General features: G+C 45.1%; 2 protein-coding genes across 9 annotated transcripts in view; one reads left to right on the top strand and one right to left on the bottom strand.

The window, feature by feature from the left end:
• Window positions 1-57: 57 nt before the first annotated feature.
• On the bottom strand, window positions 58-15,063 carry MAZ (MYC associated zinc finger protein). Of its 7 annotated transcripts, none has more exons than XM_060281664.1 (7): window positions 14,802-15,063; window positions 12,502-12,714; window positions 7,776-8,566; window positions 4,647-4,710; window positions 4,241-4,412; window positions 2,374-2,581; window positions 58-1,371 (listed from the first exon to the last, which is right to left on the bottom strand). In XM_060281664.1, the coding sequence occupies exons 1-6, from the start codon at window positions 14,835-14,837 to the stop codon at window positions 2,394-2,396; spliced, it is 1,464 nt and encodes a 487-aa protein (XP_060137647.1). In that variant the 5' UTR covers window positions 14,838-15,063; the 3' UTR covers window positions 58-1,371; window positions 2,374-2,393. The 7 variants fall into 7 exon arrangements, with proteins under 7 accessions (XP_060137647.1, XP_060137646.1, XP_060137649.1 ...); XM_060281663.1 differs by having other exon boundaries at window positions 12,502-12,717; window positions 14,802-15,062; XM_060281666.1 differs by having other exon boundaries at window positions 12,628-12,714; window positions 14,802-15,058.
• MVP (major vault protein) overlaps window positions 14,357-15,197 on the top strand; it is a 28,465-nt gene continuing 27,624 nt past the window's right edge. The window contains exon 1 of one of the 2 annotated variants that reach the window (XM_035134812.2): window positions 14,357-14,375. The gene's annotated coding sequence lies outside the window, so the exon portion shown is untranslated. The other variant, XM_060281662.1, reaches the window with a different exon arrangement.

Raw genomic sequence — 15,197 nt, 5'->3', positions numbered from 1 at the left:
CCTTTACACTCAAATTGACACAGAAACGGTCTGACAATAAACAGACAAGAGTGTGGATTTTTTTCCTTCAATGTTTTTACTAAAATCTTTTGCTGTTGAGACACAGATCCAGAAAGGGTGCACGGGAGAAGGAAAGATGTGGGATGAGGGAGGGAACAGGGAGAAAGGATAGATGGACACAGCTTCATTACATTTTGTGTTAACAAAACAAAACAAAAAACCACAAAGGGAGTTTATTTTAAATGTCAGGGGATTTTTTTTTAATATATATAATACAAAAAAGCGAGGACTCTAACCCCAAACTGTGGGGGTTGCATGCAACAAGAAAGGTTTTCAGCGGGTGGGACATCAATGCTTGGTGTGGGGGGCTGACACGCTTGGAACACGAATCACAAGAGAAGCTGAGGGAATGGAGCATTAAAACAGACACCATGAAAGAATGAGGTGCTTGGGCAAGGAGGGAAATTCAGAGCAGTTCCTCAGCAGGGGAATGGAGGGCACTCCACACTGAAGCCATGGAGAAATCCAACCATTTTCCATCCCATCCCACTGCAGCCCCCTGCCACCCCAGACTTGAGCTCCTGGCACCTACAATGCCCCTCAATCCTGATTTTCATTCCCCTTCTAACTTCTTTTTGGGTTTCCCAAGTTCTGTCAACCCCTCAACCAACACAACTCTATTCCCAACTCTGGCCTCCCCCCCCCCCCCGCCCACCAGCTGCAATCTTGCCCCACAATTTTGTCCCACAGATATCCCATCCTTGAGCCCTCCTCATTCTGTTCCTGAGCTGAGCTTGTTAAGTCTTTCCTGTCCCATCGTCTCACTTTTTGTGTAGCTGATTTAGGGGCAATAGGGAGCACTGCTGGAATGAGCAAGAGACTTATGGTGACGAAGACTGTAGCTATTTGGCTAAGGACAGGAGAGGGTGCATGGGTTTATGGGACTCTTGTGGGGCTAGACGTTAAGGGGACTAGAGCAGGGGAGTCAATAAAACGAGGGTGCTCTCTGAATGCACACACAGCCCTTCCATGGCCCTCTGAACAAGAGCTGCTGCTTTGGCTGGGCAGGTGCTTTCCCAGCACCACTATTTTACGAGCACAGGCAGGGGAGAGAATGAATGAAACCACCATTAAATTAAACACCCAAATATGGCCACTGCATATCCATCTGGGCTTGGAGGCTCCAGCTGCCAGTGAGGGAGAGGGATGGGACTGGGAGGGTCGGCTTCTGCCTCCCCACTCCCAGAAATCACCAGGGCTGTGTGGGGAGGGCTTGGCTCACAACTGAAGCTCCCTCCATGGGCAGCACCGTGACGGCGGCGGGAGGTGGGGCCGAGACGGCTGCCGCGAGGGGGCAGACCTCACCCGTACCTGTGGAAGAAGACAGATGTACAAAGTCAAAGGGGTTTCTCACCCTCAGAAATTTAATTAACACAGATGTGTAGCCTGCTTCCCCCCACCCTCCCCCTGCTGCAAGATGGAGTAGAAGACACAGCTGGTTTCACGTAGTAAGGAAGAGATGGATGCAGCTGCCCCTTCCTCCAAAGCACCATATTTATCCATGTCCTGCAGGGAAGTTCCCTTCCTTAAAAGGCTGAAAGAAAAGGCAAGGTTGAAAGAACGCACTAGCTCTAACTTGAAATCGACTGCAGACAATGCAGCTAACTGGGGTTTATCACTTAAATTGTTGTCCTAATGCATAATAAAGGTTAAACTTTCACAGGAAAGTTTTCTCAGGGGACTCCAGCTCTCACAGTTCTCCAAGATGCATGATACAAAGGGAATACATCCATAGCAGTGAATGGGGCTAGAAAATCTCCCACTACATTACAGCATCTCATGGGAATAGATTCACTTACTGCTGCCCCATAAACAGTAGCGTCTCAAAAGCAACAGTTACGCCTAATGTTGGACAGGAGGCAAAGTAATGAAGGGCAAAAAGGAGACAAAACACCAATCAATGTGCCCTGTCTGTTGCTAACTTCAAAATACTAATGGTAGTCTATATTTTTTGTTAAAAGTACAAGAACTCCATTGACTTTGGAAAAATAAAACAATATTCAGATAAATAAAACATTCAAAGGATTATGTGCACCTTTTCATTAAAAAAAATGAAAGCTCAATCCTGCTTCTATCCTCTTTAGATGAACCTGCAAAAGGATCCTGAGTCACACATAAGCATCCAAACCAAGACAGGCACTGCAATATGCAGGCACTTAAACACTGGCAGAGGGATGCTAATTTAGGATGCAGCCGCCCCAGGGGAGATGGGGTTCTCCCTCTCCCACTGAGAATACAAGGACACGTGGGTACCCTATGGGACAGATGGGCCTCCCCTCCCCATTCCCTAGGACAGAAGGAAGCGGCTCTTGCCTGGTGGCCCGGCCAGCGTTTCACCGCAGCGGTTGGCCCTCAGTGGCCGCAGCCCCTTCTCCTGCGTGCGTCTGCAGATGCCCGTTGAGCTGAGCCGGGGTCTTGCAGTGCACGCCACACAGCTTGCAAAGGAAACGCTCCAGCCGCGGGGCGGCCAGTCCGTGGTCCTTGACCGCGTGGACCCTGAGGTAGGCCGCTGTGGTGAACCCTACGGGAGGGGGAGAAGGACAAAAACCAGCCAGGTCAGTGTCCGGTCTACTGAAAACGTACTCCAGTGTCCTGTAATGCTTGGCTGTGCCTCACCCTAGAGGCGGCTGCGTCTCAACATCTAGTGAAAGATCCATTGCGACAGGGCTCCCTGATGAAGAGGCAGCTTCTCCACCCCAGAGATGGCTGCATCTTGCCACCAGGTAAGCTCTCTCTGTATGAACAATAGACCCCACTTTAGGGGCAGCTGCATCGTGGCATTGAGGAAGTAAAGGTGAGGAACTTAAGACTCAACACAAAAATATCAGAGCTGTAATTCCAGACCAGAAATAGCTGGATGAGAAGAAAGCAGATTTCCTCCCCACCCCCAACAGCAAAATCTATGTTACCTATATTCCCTGTAATATGAAATACTTAAAAGCCATAAAAGAATTATAAGAAGTGATTAATAGTAAACTGCTGCTTTATGCTTCTGAGAATCCAGTTATCTACAATATGTTGAAGATTTTATTTTAAACATATGGGTAAGGCATAAAGGATTATGCACATTATCCAATGAGATAATCCAGGTGTTTCCACAAAGGAAAAGCAGATTATTATTATTATTTTTAAAAAAACACTATTTCTTACTAACCTGCACATTATTCAGCCTATTTTGAGTTATGTTTTAAGGATATTGTTTTCTATTTAAAAATAATATACCCATCTAAGTATGTCAGATGGGTAAAGTTGCAACACACACAATTCAAATATGAGCAGTCTTCTTTTCATAATGTTTAGTTAACTACCTCCACATTGGATTCCATCTATATATGGAGAATTAGCAAAGCTAACTATATACAATAAATCATGTCATCCTACACTTACACAGTACAGTGAAGCTATTTAAGCTTGTGGCAAAATGGAACTAAGGAGATGCTCGGACATGTAAATGTAGGAAAAAAACATTAGGAGCCAGCTGTCTTGCCAAGCAGTTTTCTTGTTAGGATAAAGCAGGAAGTTTGAGCAACATCTGCAGACCAACAAAAATAAAATGCTGCTTGTTCTCACATTGGTCCTTCAAACGCAGCTTGTTTCAAAAGCATTATTATGTACTTATCAAGTCAGTCCTCTTCTGCAATTCTATATTTAATGCTCACAGAGAGTAAGTTTGGTCCCACATGTAAAGGACTCAAACCCGGCTTACTACTTCTAAAGCAGGCATGTGCAACTTTGACTTACCAAGATAAATGCAGCCCAACTACCATATACTGCGGCCTGTCAGTTGGATAATAAACCCCCTACCTATAAAGCCCTTGTGGGTCACCATCCATGGCTGTTCAGCTGAGTTGAAGTTAGTGAGAGCCTGGCAGGTCTGTTTGAAAGCTTGTGGAAAATCAGCCACATCTAATTCAAACCGCAAATGAAATAACCTGAAACAGGTCTCAAGCATGACTCTGGCTGATATACTGAGAAACCATATTATAAAAGAGCACGCACATATGCAAGTATCAAAGTTGGAATCCCATGCAAATACAGCTGGGAGTAAGCTCCATTGAAACCTAATTCTCACAAAACCTACATCAGATTGTACTGTGCGACTGCTAGCATTCCCAGAAGAGATGGTTAAGTATTTTTCTCTCACTTCCAGATACTTTCACAGAGAGCCCTCTCCTCTTACCTTTGTTGCACAGTTCGCAGACATGATTCGGCCCTTGGCTGTGTACTTTCATGTGGTCCGTGATGTAGGCGGCACTCAGCATCTTTCCACACACGTGACATGGCACCTTCTCCTCATGACGGACTGTGTGAGCACGCAGCCGATCCTTGGTGGCAAAGGCTGCTTCACATGTCTGCAGAAACAGAGAGAAAGGAATCATGGCGAAAATGTCTTTGCCTACAACAGCCCACTTCCCAAGGCAACCAAAGACTACGGGGCTTTAGAACATGCAAAGTTCCCTTTAAGTACAGGGGACCTGACATTGCCTTCTCTTGCACCAGAAACTCAGGCAGATTATTGGGGACAAATTAAATAAGAGGAGGGAGTAGAGAGTTGATACAGCAATACTGTCAGTGGGGGAAGGTACCTCACATTTGAAGGGCCTCTCTGTTGAGTGGACTTGCCGCACATGGCTGTTCAAATGGTCCGGACTGTGGGAGGCAAGAAATATTCAAGTAAGTGATCTGTTCTTGAGGAATTCTCTTTCATTCCCTGCTATAAGGTCCATGTCCCCCTCTTTATTAAATTCATTTCCTTCTCAATCCCAACTATGTTGGCTGGGTTGTCCCTGTTTCTTTTACTGGTAAAGTTTTTCTGCTTTTAACAGATGCATAGGAATACGCTTCTTTTGGAAAAGCTGTTCCTCTTCAACGCGTTAGCTTGCAGCTGTTAACAGTACAATAACTCTGTCATTAAAAAGTGCCAGTTATAGTTTTAACAGGCTAAACTCATCATTTTTAAGCATTCACTGATGCGAGTCTAGGCAAGATGAGTGAGGGAGATTATGTGCCTACAGAAATGTTCTTGGGGAATTCATCCACTCAATGGTTTATTAATTAGCCATAGATTAGTCACAGATACTGATAAAACCTAAGCTGGAAAACAGTTCAGGAAAGGATTTGACACTCAAGAATCCAATTGATTTATAGGGAACCCTCCATTAGAAAGCAAGCTGAAAATAGAAACAGTAAACTTAGAACTGAGAGATGCTGACATGTTTTAATCTCTTTTTAGTTTAGAGCTGATTTAGATTTTTTAAAACGTTTCTTATATTTAACTAGCTTTGTTTATAATATTCTTGTAAACCTTTTAGAGGTTTTGTTACAATAAAATGGCATATACATTTTGTTAAATAAATAAAATTAAGGTTGTCACTTATTTCAAAGGGTGCAGTGCAGTGTTAAAAAATGTGAGCAACCTTGAATATATATAGCTAGCTTGCCTAGAGGAAATTTCTAAAGCACGTGTAATTTATGTGCTTTCTGCTGCTAAAATTACAAGCCCTTGTGGTGATGAAAAGAAATTCTGGATATATTAAAGTAGTTTCTACCCAACGAAATAAACAAAAAGGGTGTAGAAAACAGTGTATTCTAGTCAGGTGTTAGGTCCTCTGTATTTTATGTAGTTCTGTGTGACTTGAGTGTGTATGTATCAGACCATACCAACACTCATATTTTTAAGACCTACTTTAAAAGGTTGCATTTCTAAAGTTATTTCTTTAAAAGCCCATGTTTACTCCTTTATTGTTGCAAGTCAGAAGCCTGACTCTATGGCCTCTAGGAGCTGTGAAGCCTGGAATGTTACTAGATTTTTTTGTTAAATACATTAAATAAATTTGTAATTTTGTGTTGTGAACCACCCTGAGATCTATGGGTATAGAGTAGTACACAAATTTAATAAACCAATCAACCAACCTACGCCTGTCCTCTTGCTTTCATTTCTACATGGGGCTCTCAGATCAGAAAACTTGAGCACGTTCTTTTTACGTTCATGCTTTTTCTGGGGGGTTACAAGAACATCTAAAGCTCATGGGGCAATTATTGACTTATTTGTTTCTCTGGAATTTTCTTTATATTTTGAGGACAGGCTGCTCTTGGTACTCCATGCAACTGCAGGTCCATGCAAAACCTGGGCCAAGTGTAGGAATTGAGGTGGCCTAACTTATCTTAAAGAGCAAGTGCATTCTTTCTACAGTTGTACAGAAAAGCTGGCAAATGTAAGGGCAATTCTGGCAAAATCTCAGAAACAAAGGGGGAGAAACCTGGTCACAGAGCCTTTCTGATCAGGCTGCAACATATCAGTGTTCTATGCTGCCCGCATTGCGACAATGCAATAAGTACATTTGCAATTGTGTAATTCTGGAAATGTGAGGTTTTCTTTCCCCTCAAGCTGACCTCATTGTCTGCCGTTTGATCTAACAGCCAATTAATATGCAAAGAAATTCCACAGATCAGGCACCTCTTGAACTGTACACTTCAGACTGCAGGTAAGGGACTACATGTTTGAATGCACCTCCCTGTTAAAACAAATCCCCTGAATGAAAAGCTAGCATGTCAAGAAAGCTTTTAGTTTCTTACTAACATGCTAGTTCAGTATATGCAGGGATTTGTTTTTACATGGGGGAACAATGAAACATGGACACTTCTGTTGAGTTGACAAACTCAATTCTACATGTTTTAATCTGACCTGAAATGGGCAATATTAAAATGTGGGGTTATATTTATACAGTGGTACCTCTACTTACTAATGTTTCTACTTACGAATGGAGCTCCGTCTGCCATCTTGGATGTGGTTTAGATAGGATTTTTTCTACTTATGAATTTTTAGATAGGGTTGCTTCTACTTATGAATTTTTTCTCCCAATGCATTCCTATGGGATTCGACTTACAATTTTTTTTTACTTACGAATGTGCATTAGGAACGCATTAAATTCCTAAGTAGAGGTACCACTGTATTTTCCTGTTTCTTTTCAATACTTTATGAAAGCCACTTGTTGCACTTTTGTGAAGGTTCTCTGAATGTCTATACTTACCTCTCATGGGTGTCAAGATGTCTCAATCCCAGCTAGAAGCGTCTTAATGGGTGCATTTTATAGGTAGTCAGAAAGAAACACTGCCTAACACTCTTTGGTATTATGATACAAATGTACTAGTGGCAGGACTGGGGAAATTTTCTGGTTTGGGTTATACACTGCCAACTTAAAATAAGTCAGTGAACCACAACTGAGAAAATATGTGCTTTCACATGCCTCCCCTTTCCTTTCTTTCTGTCCTGTTTCTTCAGCTGGATTGGTACATACGAACTGCAATGAGTTAGCTGCTCCTAGGAATGGAACTGGTGAGGGATTTGGGTGGATTTCCCATGTGGTCTTTACTGTTCTGGAGTCCTCCCACAGAACCAGAACCAGCTGGTGTCCCTTAGAAAACCTCTTATATGGCCAAGGTAGTCAAGATCAGGCTTGGAGGAATTTGAGTTATGGCAAGAGCTGCAAAGGGAAGGGATCCTGAGGTGCCCACAGACATCCCTCAATCAGTTAATGTTAGCTTCTAGTCTAATAGTGCCATCCTAACTCATATTGGTTCAGGATGTTGTCTGCTAAAGCTTATTCTCTATCACAAGGGGAAACACCTTTTCTAAAAGCCAACCTTCCTCACGTAAGCCCTGCAACTAGTCCCCTTTGAACTGCCTCCTCCCTGCACCCTTGAATCCCTCGTACCGAGAGAAACTCTTCCCACAGTGGCTGCAGATGTACGGCTTGTGCACAGCACCATCATGCGAACGGACGTGATAGCTCATGCGGTCCTTCCGCTTGAATCGCTGCTGGCAGACAGGACACTGGTAGGGCTTCTCGTCTGAATGAGACAACTTATGCCGATTGAGATGGTAGACGTCCCGGAAGGCCTTCCCACACATCTCACAAGCATGGTTCTTCCGGATGCGTTTGCCTGATGCTGTAGTGGTCACCAGCCCTGCTCCTGACCCTGCTGTGTTTCCTGCACCTTCGGCAGGGGCAGGTGTTGCTGCTGTTGTGCCACCGATGGCGGAAACACTAAGCAAGCTGAGGGGGACCATGGTGGGCATCTTCATGGTCGTGGGTCCAGCGCGAGAAGCTTTGGCCCCCGTATGAATGGCTTCATGGCGCCGCAGGTTGTAGCCATTTTTGAATTCTTTAGCACACAGGGAGCAGATGTAGGGACCTTTGCTCTTGGGCTTCTTCTGGGCATCACCTTGCTGTTGTGTAGCAGAAGCTGCCTGGGAGGTTGGGGCTTGTGTAGTTTGAGAGGATGGTGCTACCTGCCCACCACCACCCTCAGAGGCAGAAGGTTGCTGCTGCTTCAAAGCGGCCGTGTCTACTGTGGAAGCAGATGGTGCAGAGCCAGTAGCGGCAGCAACCACAGCAGCAGCAGCGGCTGTTTCCTGGGCTGCAGCCAAGACAGGAAGGAGATCCACTTGGAGGGATTCAGCAGGGGTGGCTGTCTGCTGGGGAGGGGCTGTTGTGGTGGCAGTCTGAACAGAAAAGAGATTTTATACTTGAAAAATACAGTAATGAACAATGAATCCTGAAAGCCTACAGTATTCTAGTAACTTGTAGAGTGGATGGAATAGTAAATTCCCACTTCAAGAGCATCCATCTCTCATAAACTAGCTTGAACTCATCTTAGGTGGGGGAAGACTAAGGTGGGCTGGATTAATTATTATTTACCAAATGTTATGGAAGGAGAAGCAGGAATACTCGCTACAAACACTCACCAGCTCCACTGAATAGTTAGAATTCAAGTTAAAGAGCTGGGCATCTCAGAGTTGGAGAGCTTTGCTTTTACAGATACCATGCCCTGCAAAGTGAAGACTTTTTGGTATTTCTTACTAAGTTTGGAAAATCTAGCTCAGTACAGTGCCATCAGCTTAAGTGTACTGGAAGCTTCACTCTAACTTCAACCACAGAAACTACTGGCCCATTTGCTCTCATGCATCTGCACGTTTACAGGTGGGAGAAGGACAACCAGGTTCCAGTTTGTTAAACATTTCTTGCTGGTTGCCTGTGTGTCAAAGGCAACTGGATGATTGGCTATTTATGAGCCTGGATTACAGAAACTTTATCTGGGATAGCTTTCTGCCTATCTTAAATGTGTACCCTCCATTCTAATAATACATATCATAATTCCTTAAAATTTATGCCAGTGAATGGTGTGGAAGTACAGCATGCCTGTAGCTAATCAGGTGTGAACCTGATCATTCTCTTGGATGGGAGCTCTGAATATGAGCAGAATATAAAAACACATTAGAAAAGAAATTCAGCCTACAATATCTCATTAAATATATGGCTGATGCAGCTTTCTACTATTTAAGTACTAGCCTGGTAGCCATCAGTGAGAAGGAATTCTATGCAGGCAAGTGAGTAGTCTCGGGAAGGAGTTTTCCATCCCTCCTGTGCACCTACCAGAGAAATGCAGCTAACTGATGCAGGAGGGACAAAGCTCTCTGTCCATCTGCCATCCCTAGTGTGCTAGTAAAACATGGCAGAAAAGCAATGTTTGTAAACTTATTTACAAGGCTTTTAGAAATAAGAAATGCATAGATTTGAGCCAACAACCATTTAGACATCAATTTGTTCTTATTCTTTGGCCAAAATATTTCCCTGAATTTTCAAACAGAAAATAAATCACAGGATTAGAGAAAATGTGCTTGGGACCTTTTAAAAAATCTAGAAAAGTATTCTTTTAAAAATGCTAACAATTTAGAAATCAATTTCAATGAAAATATGCAGGCAGTCCATGGGTCCAAACAAAACTGTTTTACTTTGTCATTTTCACATTTACAAAGAGAGATTAATTTTTTTCACTCCAAATTCTACAAGCCAAAAATTACTTCTTCACTGAGAAGCTTTTGTGCATTAGCTATACAAGGTGATGAACATATAGTGGTGCCTCGCAAGACGAATTTAATTTGTTCTGTGAGTCAATTCATTTTGCGAAAAATTCGTCTAGCGAATCCCATAGGAATGCATTGATTTTTTTTGCCCATAGGAACGTATTAATTGAATTTCAATGCATTCCTATGGGAAACCGCGATTCGCTAGACGAATTTTTCACAAAACAAATTCGTCTAGCAAGGCAACCTCCACTCGAAAAATCTCTTCGTTAAGCGAAAAATTCGTCTTACAGGGCATTCATTTAGCGAGGCACCACTGTAATTTAACTCCAGGCAACAAAGAAAGACATAAAGACCCTCAGTACTGGCTTGCCTGGCTAGAATACCATCAGAAAACAGTAAGGACAACTACCATATCATGAAGTGACAGTCTTTCTTAACTTCTATAGATGTGAAGTTAAGAAGGGACTTGAATTCAAATTCCTGTTCAGTTACTGATTTGTGACCAGGGTCAAGTCACATGTGCCAGAAACTAGGCAGAGTTACTTGGAAGTAAATTATGCTTTGTTTTGTATTGCTTAATCCCAGGAAAATGTGTGAAGGACTACGTAGTCCCCTAATCTCTGTACACTGGTCAGAAAAATGGAACAAGGGATGCTATCAGGAAAAATGATAAACCACTACATAAACCTAAATTCAATCTAGCATTTCAGAGATCTATTATTCAAATATACAGTTGTCTTGGTTATGTTCCTTCACAAACTTTTAAATTCAATTTAGAGTGATATCTGTAACTGAAGTTCAAATAGTTCTTTCTCTGGTTGAGGTTTGTCAGCATCCAAGTCTGGGTAGCTTCCAAAACAACCGGATTTATGCAACATTAGTTATACTCAGAACTGATCCACTGAAATCAATGAACCTAAGTAACACCAGTTGATTTCACTGGGTCGACTCAGGGTATGATTTAATTAGATATTACCCAATAAAACTTTGGTTCAGATTGCTTTTTAAAGTATAGAGTTAACCAGGGAAGGGCTGACCTTAAACTGCAATCCTACGCCTACTGAACATGGTGAGACTTACTTCTGAATAAATGTGTATGGGATAAAGCTGCCTATCAAGGTATTTATACAATAATTATTTATTTTGTTTTAATTTGTTACCTGTTGAAGTCTGGGATATATGAGGCTAGTAATAATAATAAAAGCAAACAAATCTAAATATAACCAAGATAATATCTGCAGAGCAAGGCAGAATTCTTGGCCCCAGTATAACTTTTGTTTAATTCAGAGTAAACTTGAAGTGCACCAGATTAACTTCATGGGTTTGGTAACTGAGAACTGGGAGAAGGGGACGGTTTCTTTTAACATAAGGGTATAGATTTAAATAAAGGTAAAGGGACCCCTGACCGTTAGGTTCAGTTGTGGACAACTCTGGGGTTGCAGCGCTCATCTCACTTTACTGGCCGAGGGAGCTGGCATACAGCTTCCGGGTCATGTGGCCAGCATGACTAAGCCGCTTCTGGCGAACCAGAGCAGCGCACGGAAACACCGTTTACCTTCCCGCCGGAGCGGTACCTATTTATTTACTTGCACTGTGTGCTTTCGAACTGCTAGGTTGGCAGGAGCAGGGACCAAGCAGCGGGAGCTCACGCCGTTGCGGGGATTTGAACCGCCGACCTTCTGATCGGCAAGCCCTAGGCTCTGTGGTTTAACCCGCAGCACAACCTGCTTTAAAACTCTGCCACAAGCTTTATTGGGTGGTCTCTGGCAAATCATTATTTCAGATCCTCAGTCCCACAACTGTTTTATGCTATTTTTTTGAAAACTTGTTGCAGGAGATCATGTGGCCCGTACTGGGCCCCGATGGAGCAGGTGGTTCCACTAAACTGCAACCACCTGAAAAAGTCTCCTGCTGCTGTTTTCTGCAGATGCAATAGAGGCGGTGAAGAAAGTCTTCTTCGCCATTGCTACCGCCAGTTGGTAGGCTCAACGTTGAGCTCTAACCCATGTCCGGTCAGCTTCAGAATGAGTTATCTGCCACTGGCACTCTAGCCGTCTCAGCGATTGTTTCATTGCCCTCAGATCCGTGGAAAACCACAGGGCTGTCCAGGCTCCATGCAATCGGAGAAGTCACTTCGGAGGCAAACAGTCAATAGCCCTGGTTAACTCCACATTCCAGCGGGCCACCAGGGAATCGGCTGAAAGGCCATCAACATGGGATAAAGCATCCCCTACCACTCTCTGGAAACCATTTGGATCCATTAAGTGGCGGGGGCAGACCATTCAAATCGGTCTCACCTCCCTGCAGAGGGGAAGGGTCGCGGAGAAGTCCAGTTGCACCAGGTAGTGATCTGACCATGGCACTTCTTTAGTTGTATTTTATTGATTTTAATTTGTGAACTGCCCAGAGGACATGATTAATTGGGTGGTATATAAATGCTGAAAGTAAACAAATAAAAATAAACATTAAGTGACTGACATTAAGTAAGAGTGGCTAAATAAATGTAAAACAGTATTTACAGTAAGAAATACAGAAATTATTTTTTAAAATCAAATATTTGTACAGGGTACCCTTTGAGGTTGAGGCAATTCGTATAAAAAATTTTGGTCTCCAGCACTGAGATGCAGCTGCCTCAAGTAGATATCGTTTTTCAAAGGGGTCCATCGCTCTCCATTTGGTGCCCAGACAGAGCTCACCTGGAAGGGGCTTTGACTGCAGCCCTGAGCAGCAAAAAATCTGGACTGGATTTCGGTCCCAACCTGCAGAGGGTTCTGTGTATGACTCTGCTAAAGAGACAGAAAAAAAAAAAAAGATTAGGGAACCTTAAAAGAAAAAGAATCCTCCCCACCCTTCAGCAAAATTGGAAACAAGAGTTAAATTCAAAGGACGGCAAGAGAGAAAATGGGTAACTGTAGGAAATCAGTGTGTTTCATTATTCCACAGGAACTATGGGAGATGAGGTAAAAGATTTAGAGAGAGCAGCAAGTGCTTGACCCAAGTAACTTCAAGCACTGTAAGTGTGGAGTAGTTATGGTTTACAACAGGCAAAATATGGGGTTGAATCCAACGTAAGTAGGGCAATTTAAATTAATAGATATGCATTTCTGGTCCATTAATTTAAATGGGTCTACTCTAAGCAGAACTTAGTTGGTTTCCCATGGTGTGGGAAAGGAGGAAAGTTTGTTTGCGGGAGAATAGAAAGCTGGGTGTTAAGGTATGAGACTGTAAAGATAAATTGCTACACTGGGCCAAGATGAAGGTATGAATAATGTGTACAAAAGTATGGAATAAAAGAGGTCATGTAATAGGAGAGTCTACTTTTCTTTGGGAATGGGACCATAGCTGTCAAGTTTTCCCTTTTCTTGCAAGGAAGCCTATTCAGCATAAGGGAATTTCCCTTAAAAAAAAGGGAGAACTTGACAGCTATGAATGGGGCAAAACGGCAGGCAAGGGATTCCCAACAGCAGTAGATATGGGCCAGCATTATGTTAAGGTGTATGCCTGGGAGATCCCCCTCCCCAACCACATGCATGATGGTACTAGGGGAGCCCTGTCTCCGACTTTGAAGAGGAGAGACATTAAGGGAAAAGCAAGTACTGTACAGTAGTTGCATACAGTATCTGAAAAAGGGGAAGGCCTGAAGCTGAGCTCTGCAAAGGGAAAACCCGGGCAGCAAGTACTAGGAGGGAGGGCGATTACCCAGGAAAGGAGTCAAGGGTGAGAGCAGCAGGCAGGAGGTTATTATTTGGTCAGAAAGTGGAAAGGGGAGGTGGCTGGAGAGGTGGGGCTGCAGGTTTAAAGAGGAAATTGTCTGCAAGGGAGGCTCAAAAAGTGGAAACAGGAGGTTAAGACAAGGAGCTCCAAAAAGTGCGGAAGTAGGGGCCTCCTGCAATCTTGACAAAATTTGGCCACACATGCCTGGTAACAGGAAATGTTGGAGGTAATGTACCTCCTGCCATGTATACAGCCACTATCTATATCATAATGCATTTTGGGTGAGGAAAGAAGTGGGGTCATCTCCCTGCATTTTTTAATGTCCAGAGACGGACCCTGCAGGTGTCCACACATAAAGATAGGCAGGAAACAGGTGGAAAATCCAACACTACACCTGTTGGCTGCCAAAGGTCATACCTAGCTACCTCCTTTTGTGCCTGCGCTTTAGGATAAGCAAATAGCGGGGCCAGGAAATGAACACGAAGCCTCTCCTTGGCATGTGTGGCCAAACTCGCACTGGTGTTAGGCAGAAACCCCTAGAGGGCACAGCTTTGGGGAGGGGAAAGCAATTATGGCAGGAGGACATTTTATTTTGTGGGGGGCATGACGGGAAGAGAGGATTATGTGCGCGTAGCCTTGAAGAGGGCGAGGCAGCTGTAGTGCGTGTGTATCTGAGGGGGGGCATTTTGGAAAGCAGGATCACTGGGAGTGGGACCGAGAAGGCACCGAGGTAGCAACTGGCAGGGAAAAAGGTGGGGGACAAGCGCGAGGGGATGGGCAGAGCGAGCGCGAGAGGGAGGTGACCGTTGGTGGGGGGGAGAGGGAGATGAAGCGCGAGGCGGAGGGAGGGGCTGGGCACAGCGAGCGTAGAGAACGAGGGGGTAGGGGGAGCGCAAGGCTGCGCTGGGCGGAGGGAGGTGACCGTTGGGGCAGCGCAAGGCGGGGGGGGGAGCGCGTGCTGAGTGCGCCCTGCTGGCCCGCGCGCGCAAGGGCCCCCGCCCGCTGGGATTCCCGAGGGGAGGGGCGGGGCAGGGAGGGTGTGAGCGGGGAGCCTAGAGCTCTTGCTTGCGCTCCCTTGTCCTTCTCCGCTCGCGCTCCCCCCCTTTTTTAGCGGAGAAGGGAGGGGGGAAGGTGGAGGAGAAGGGAGGGGGGTTACCTGGAAGATGAAGCTGCTCCAGTTGCTCGGGTCCATGGCGGCGGCAACGAGCGGGGGAGGGGGGGTTCAGCTCGGCGAGAGGGGGGGTCGGGAAGGGAGGGGGGAGCGAGTGGGGAGCAGCAGCAACGTCGCGCGGGCGGGGGGAGTGAAGGTGGGAGGGGGGATAGAGCGAGGAGGCAGCGGCGCGAGGAAACCTCGGCGCGCACGCTGATTGGCCCCCTCTGCGCGCGCGCGCGCGCGCCCCCCGGCGCCACAGCCTCTCTGGGCGGGGAGGGGTGAAAGAGGGTATGGAGAAGGCGGCAGGTAGCGATTGGGTGGGGCTGCCGTCCTCGCTCCCGACGTGCGCGGGATCGTACAAAAGGCCCCCACGTGTGGTGCTTGCTGATTGGGTGGAGT

The sequence above is a fragment of the Zootoca vivipara genome, chromosome 13, assembly GCF_963506605.1.
Source record: "Zootoca vivipara chromosome 13, rZooViv1.1, whole genome shotgun sequence".
Classification (NCBI taxonomy): Eukaryota; Metazoa; Chordata; class Lepidosauria; order Squamata; family Lacertidae; genus Zootoca; species Zootoca vivipara.
This window is presented reverse-complemented; position numbering and strand designations above follow the sequence as displayed.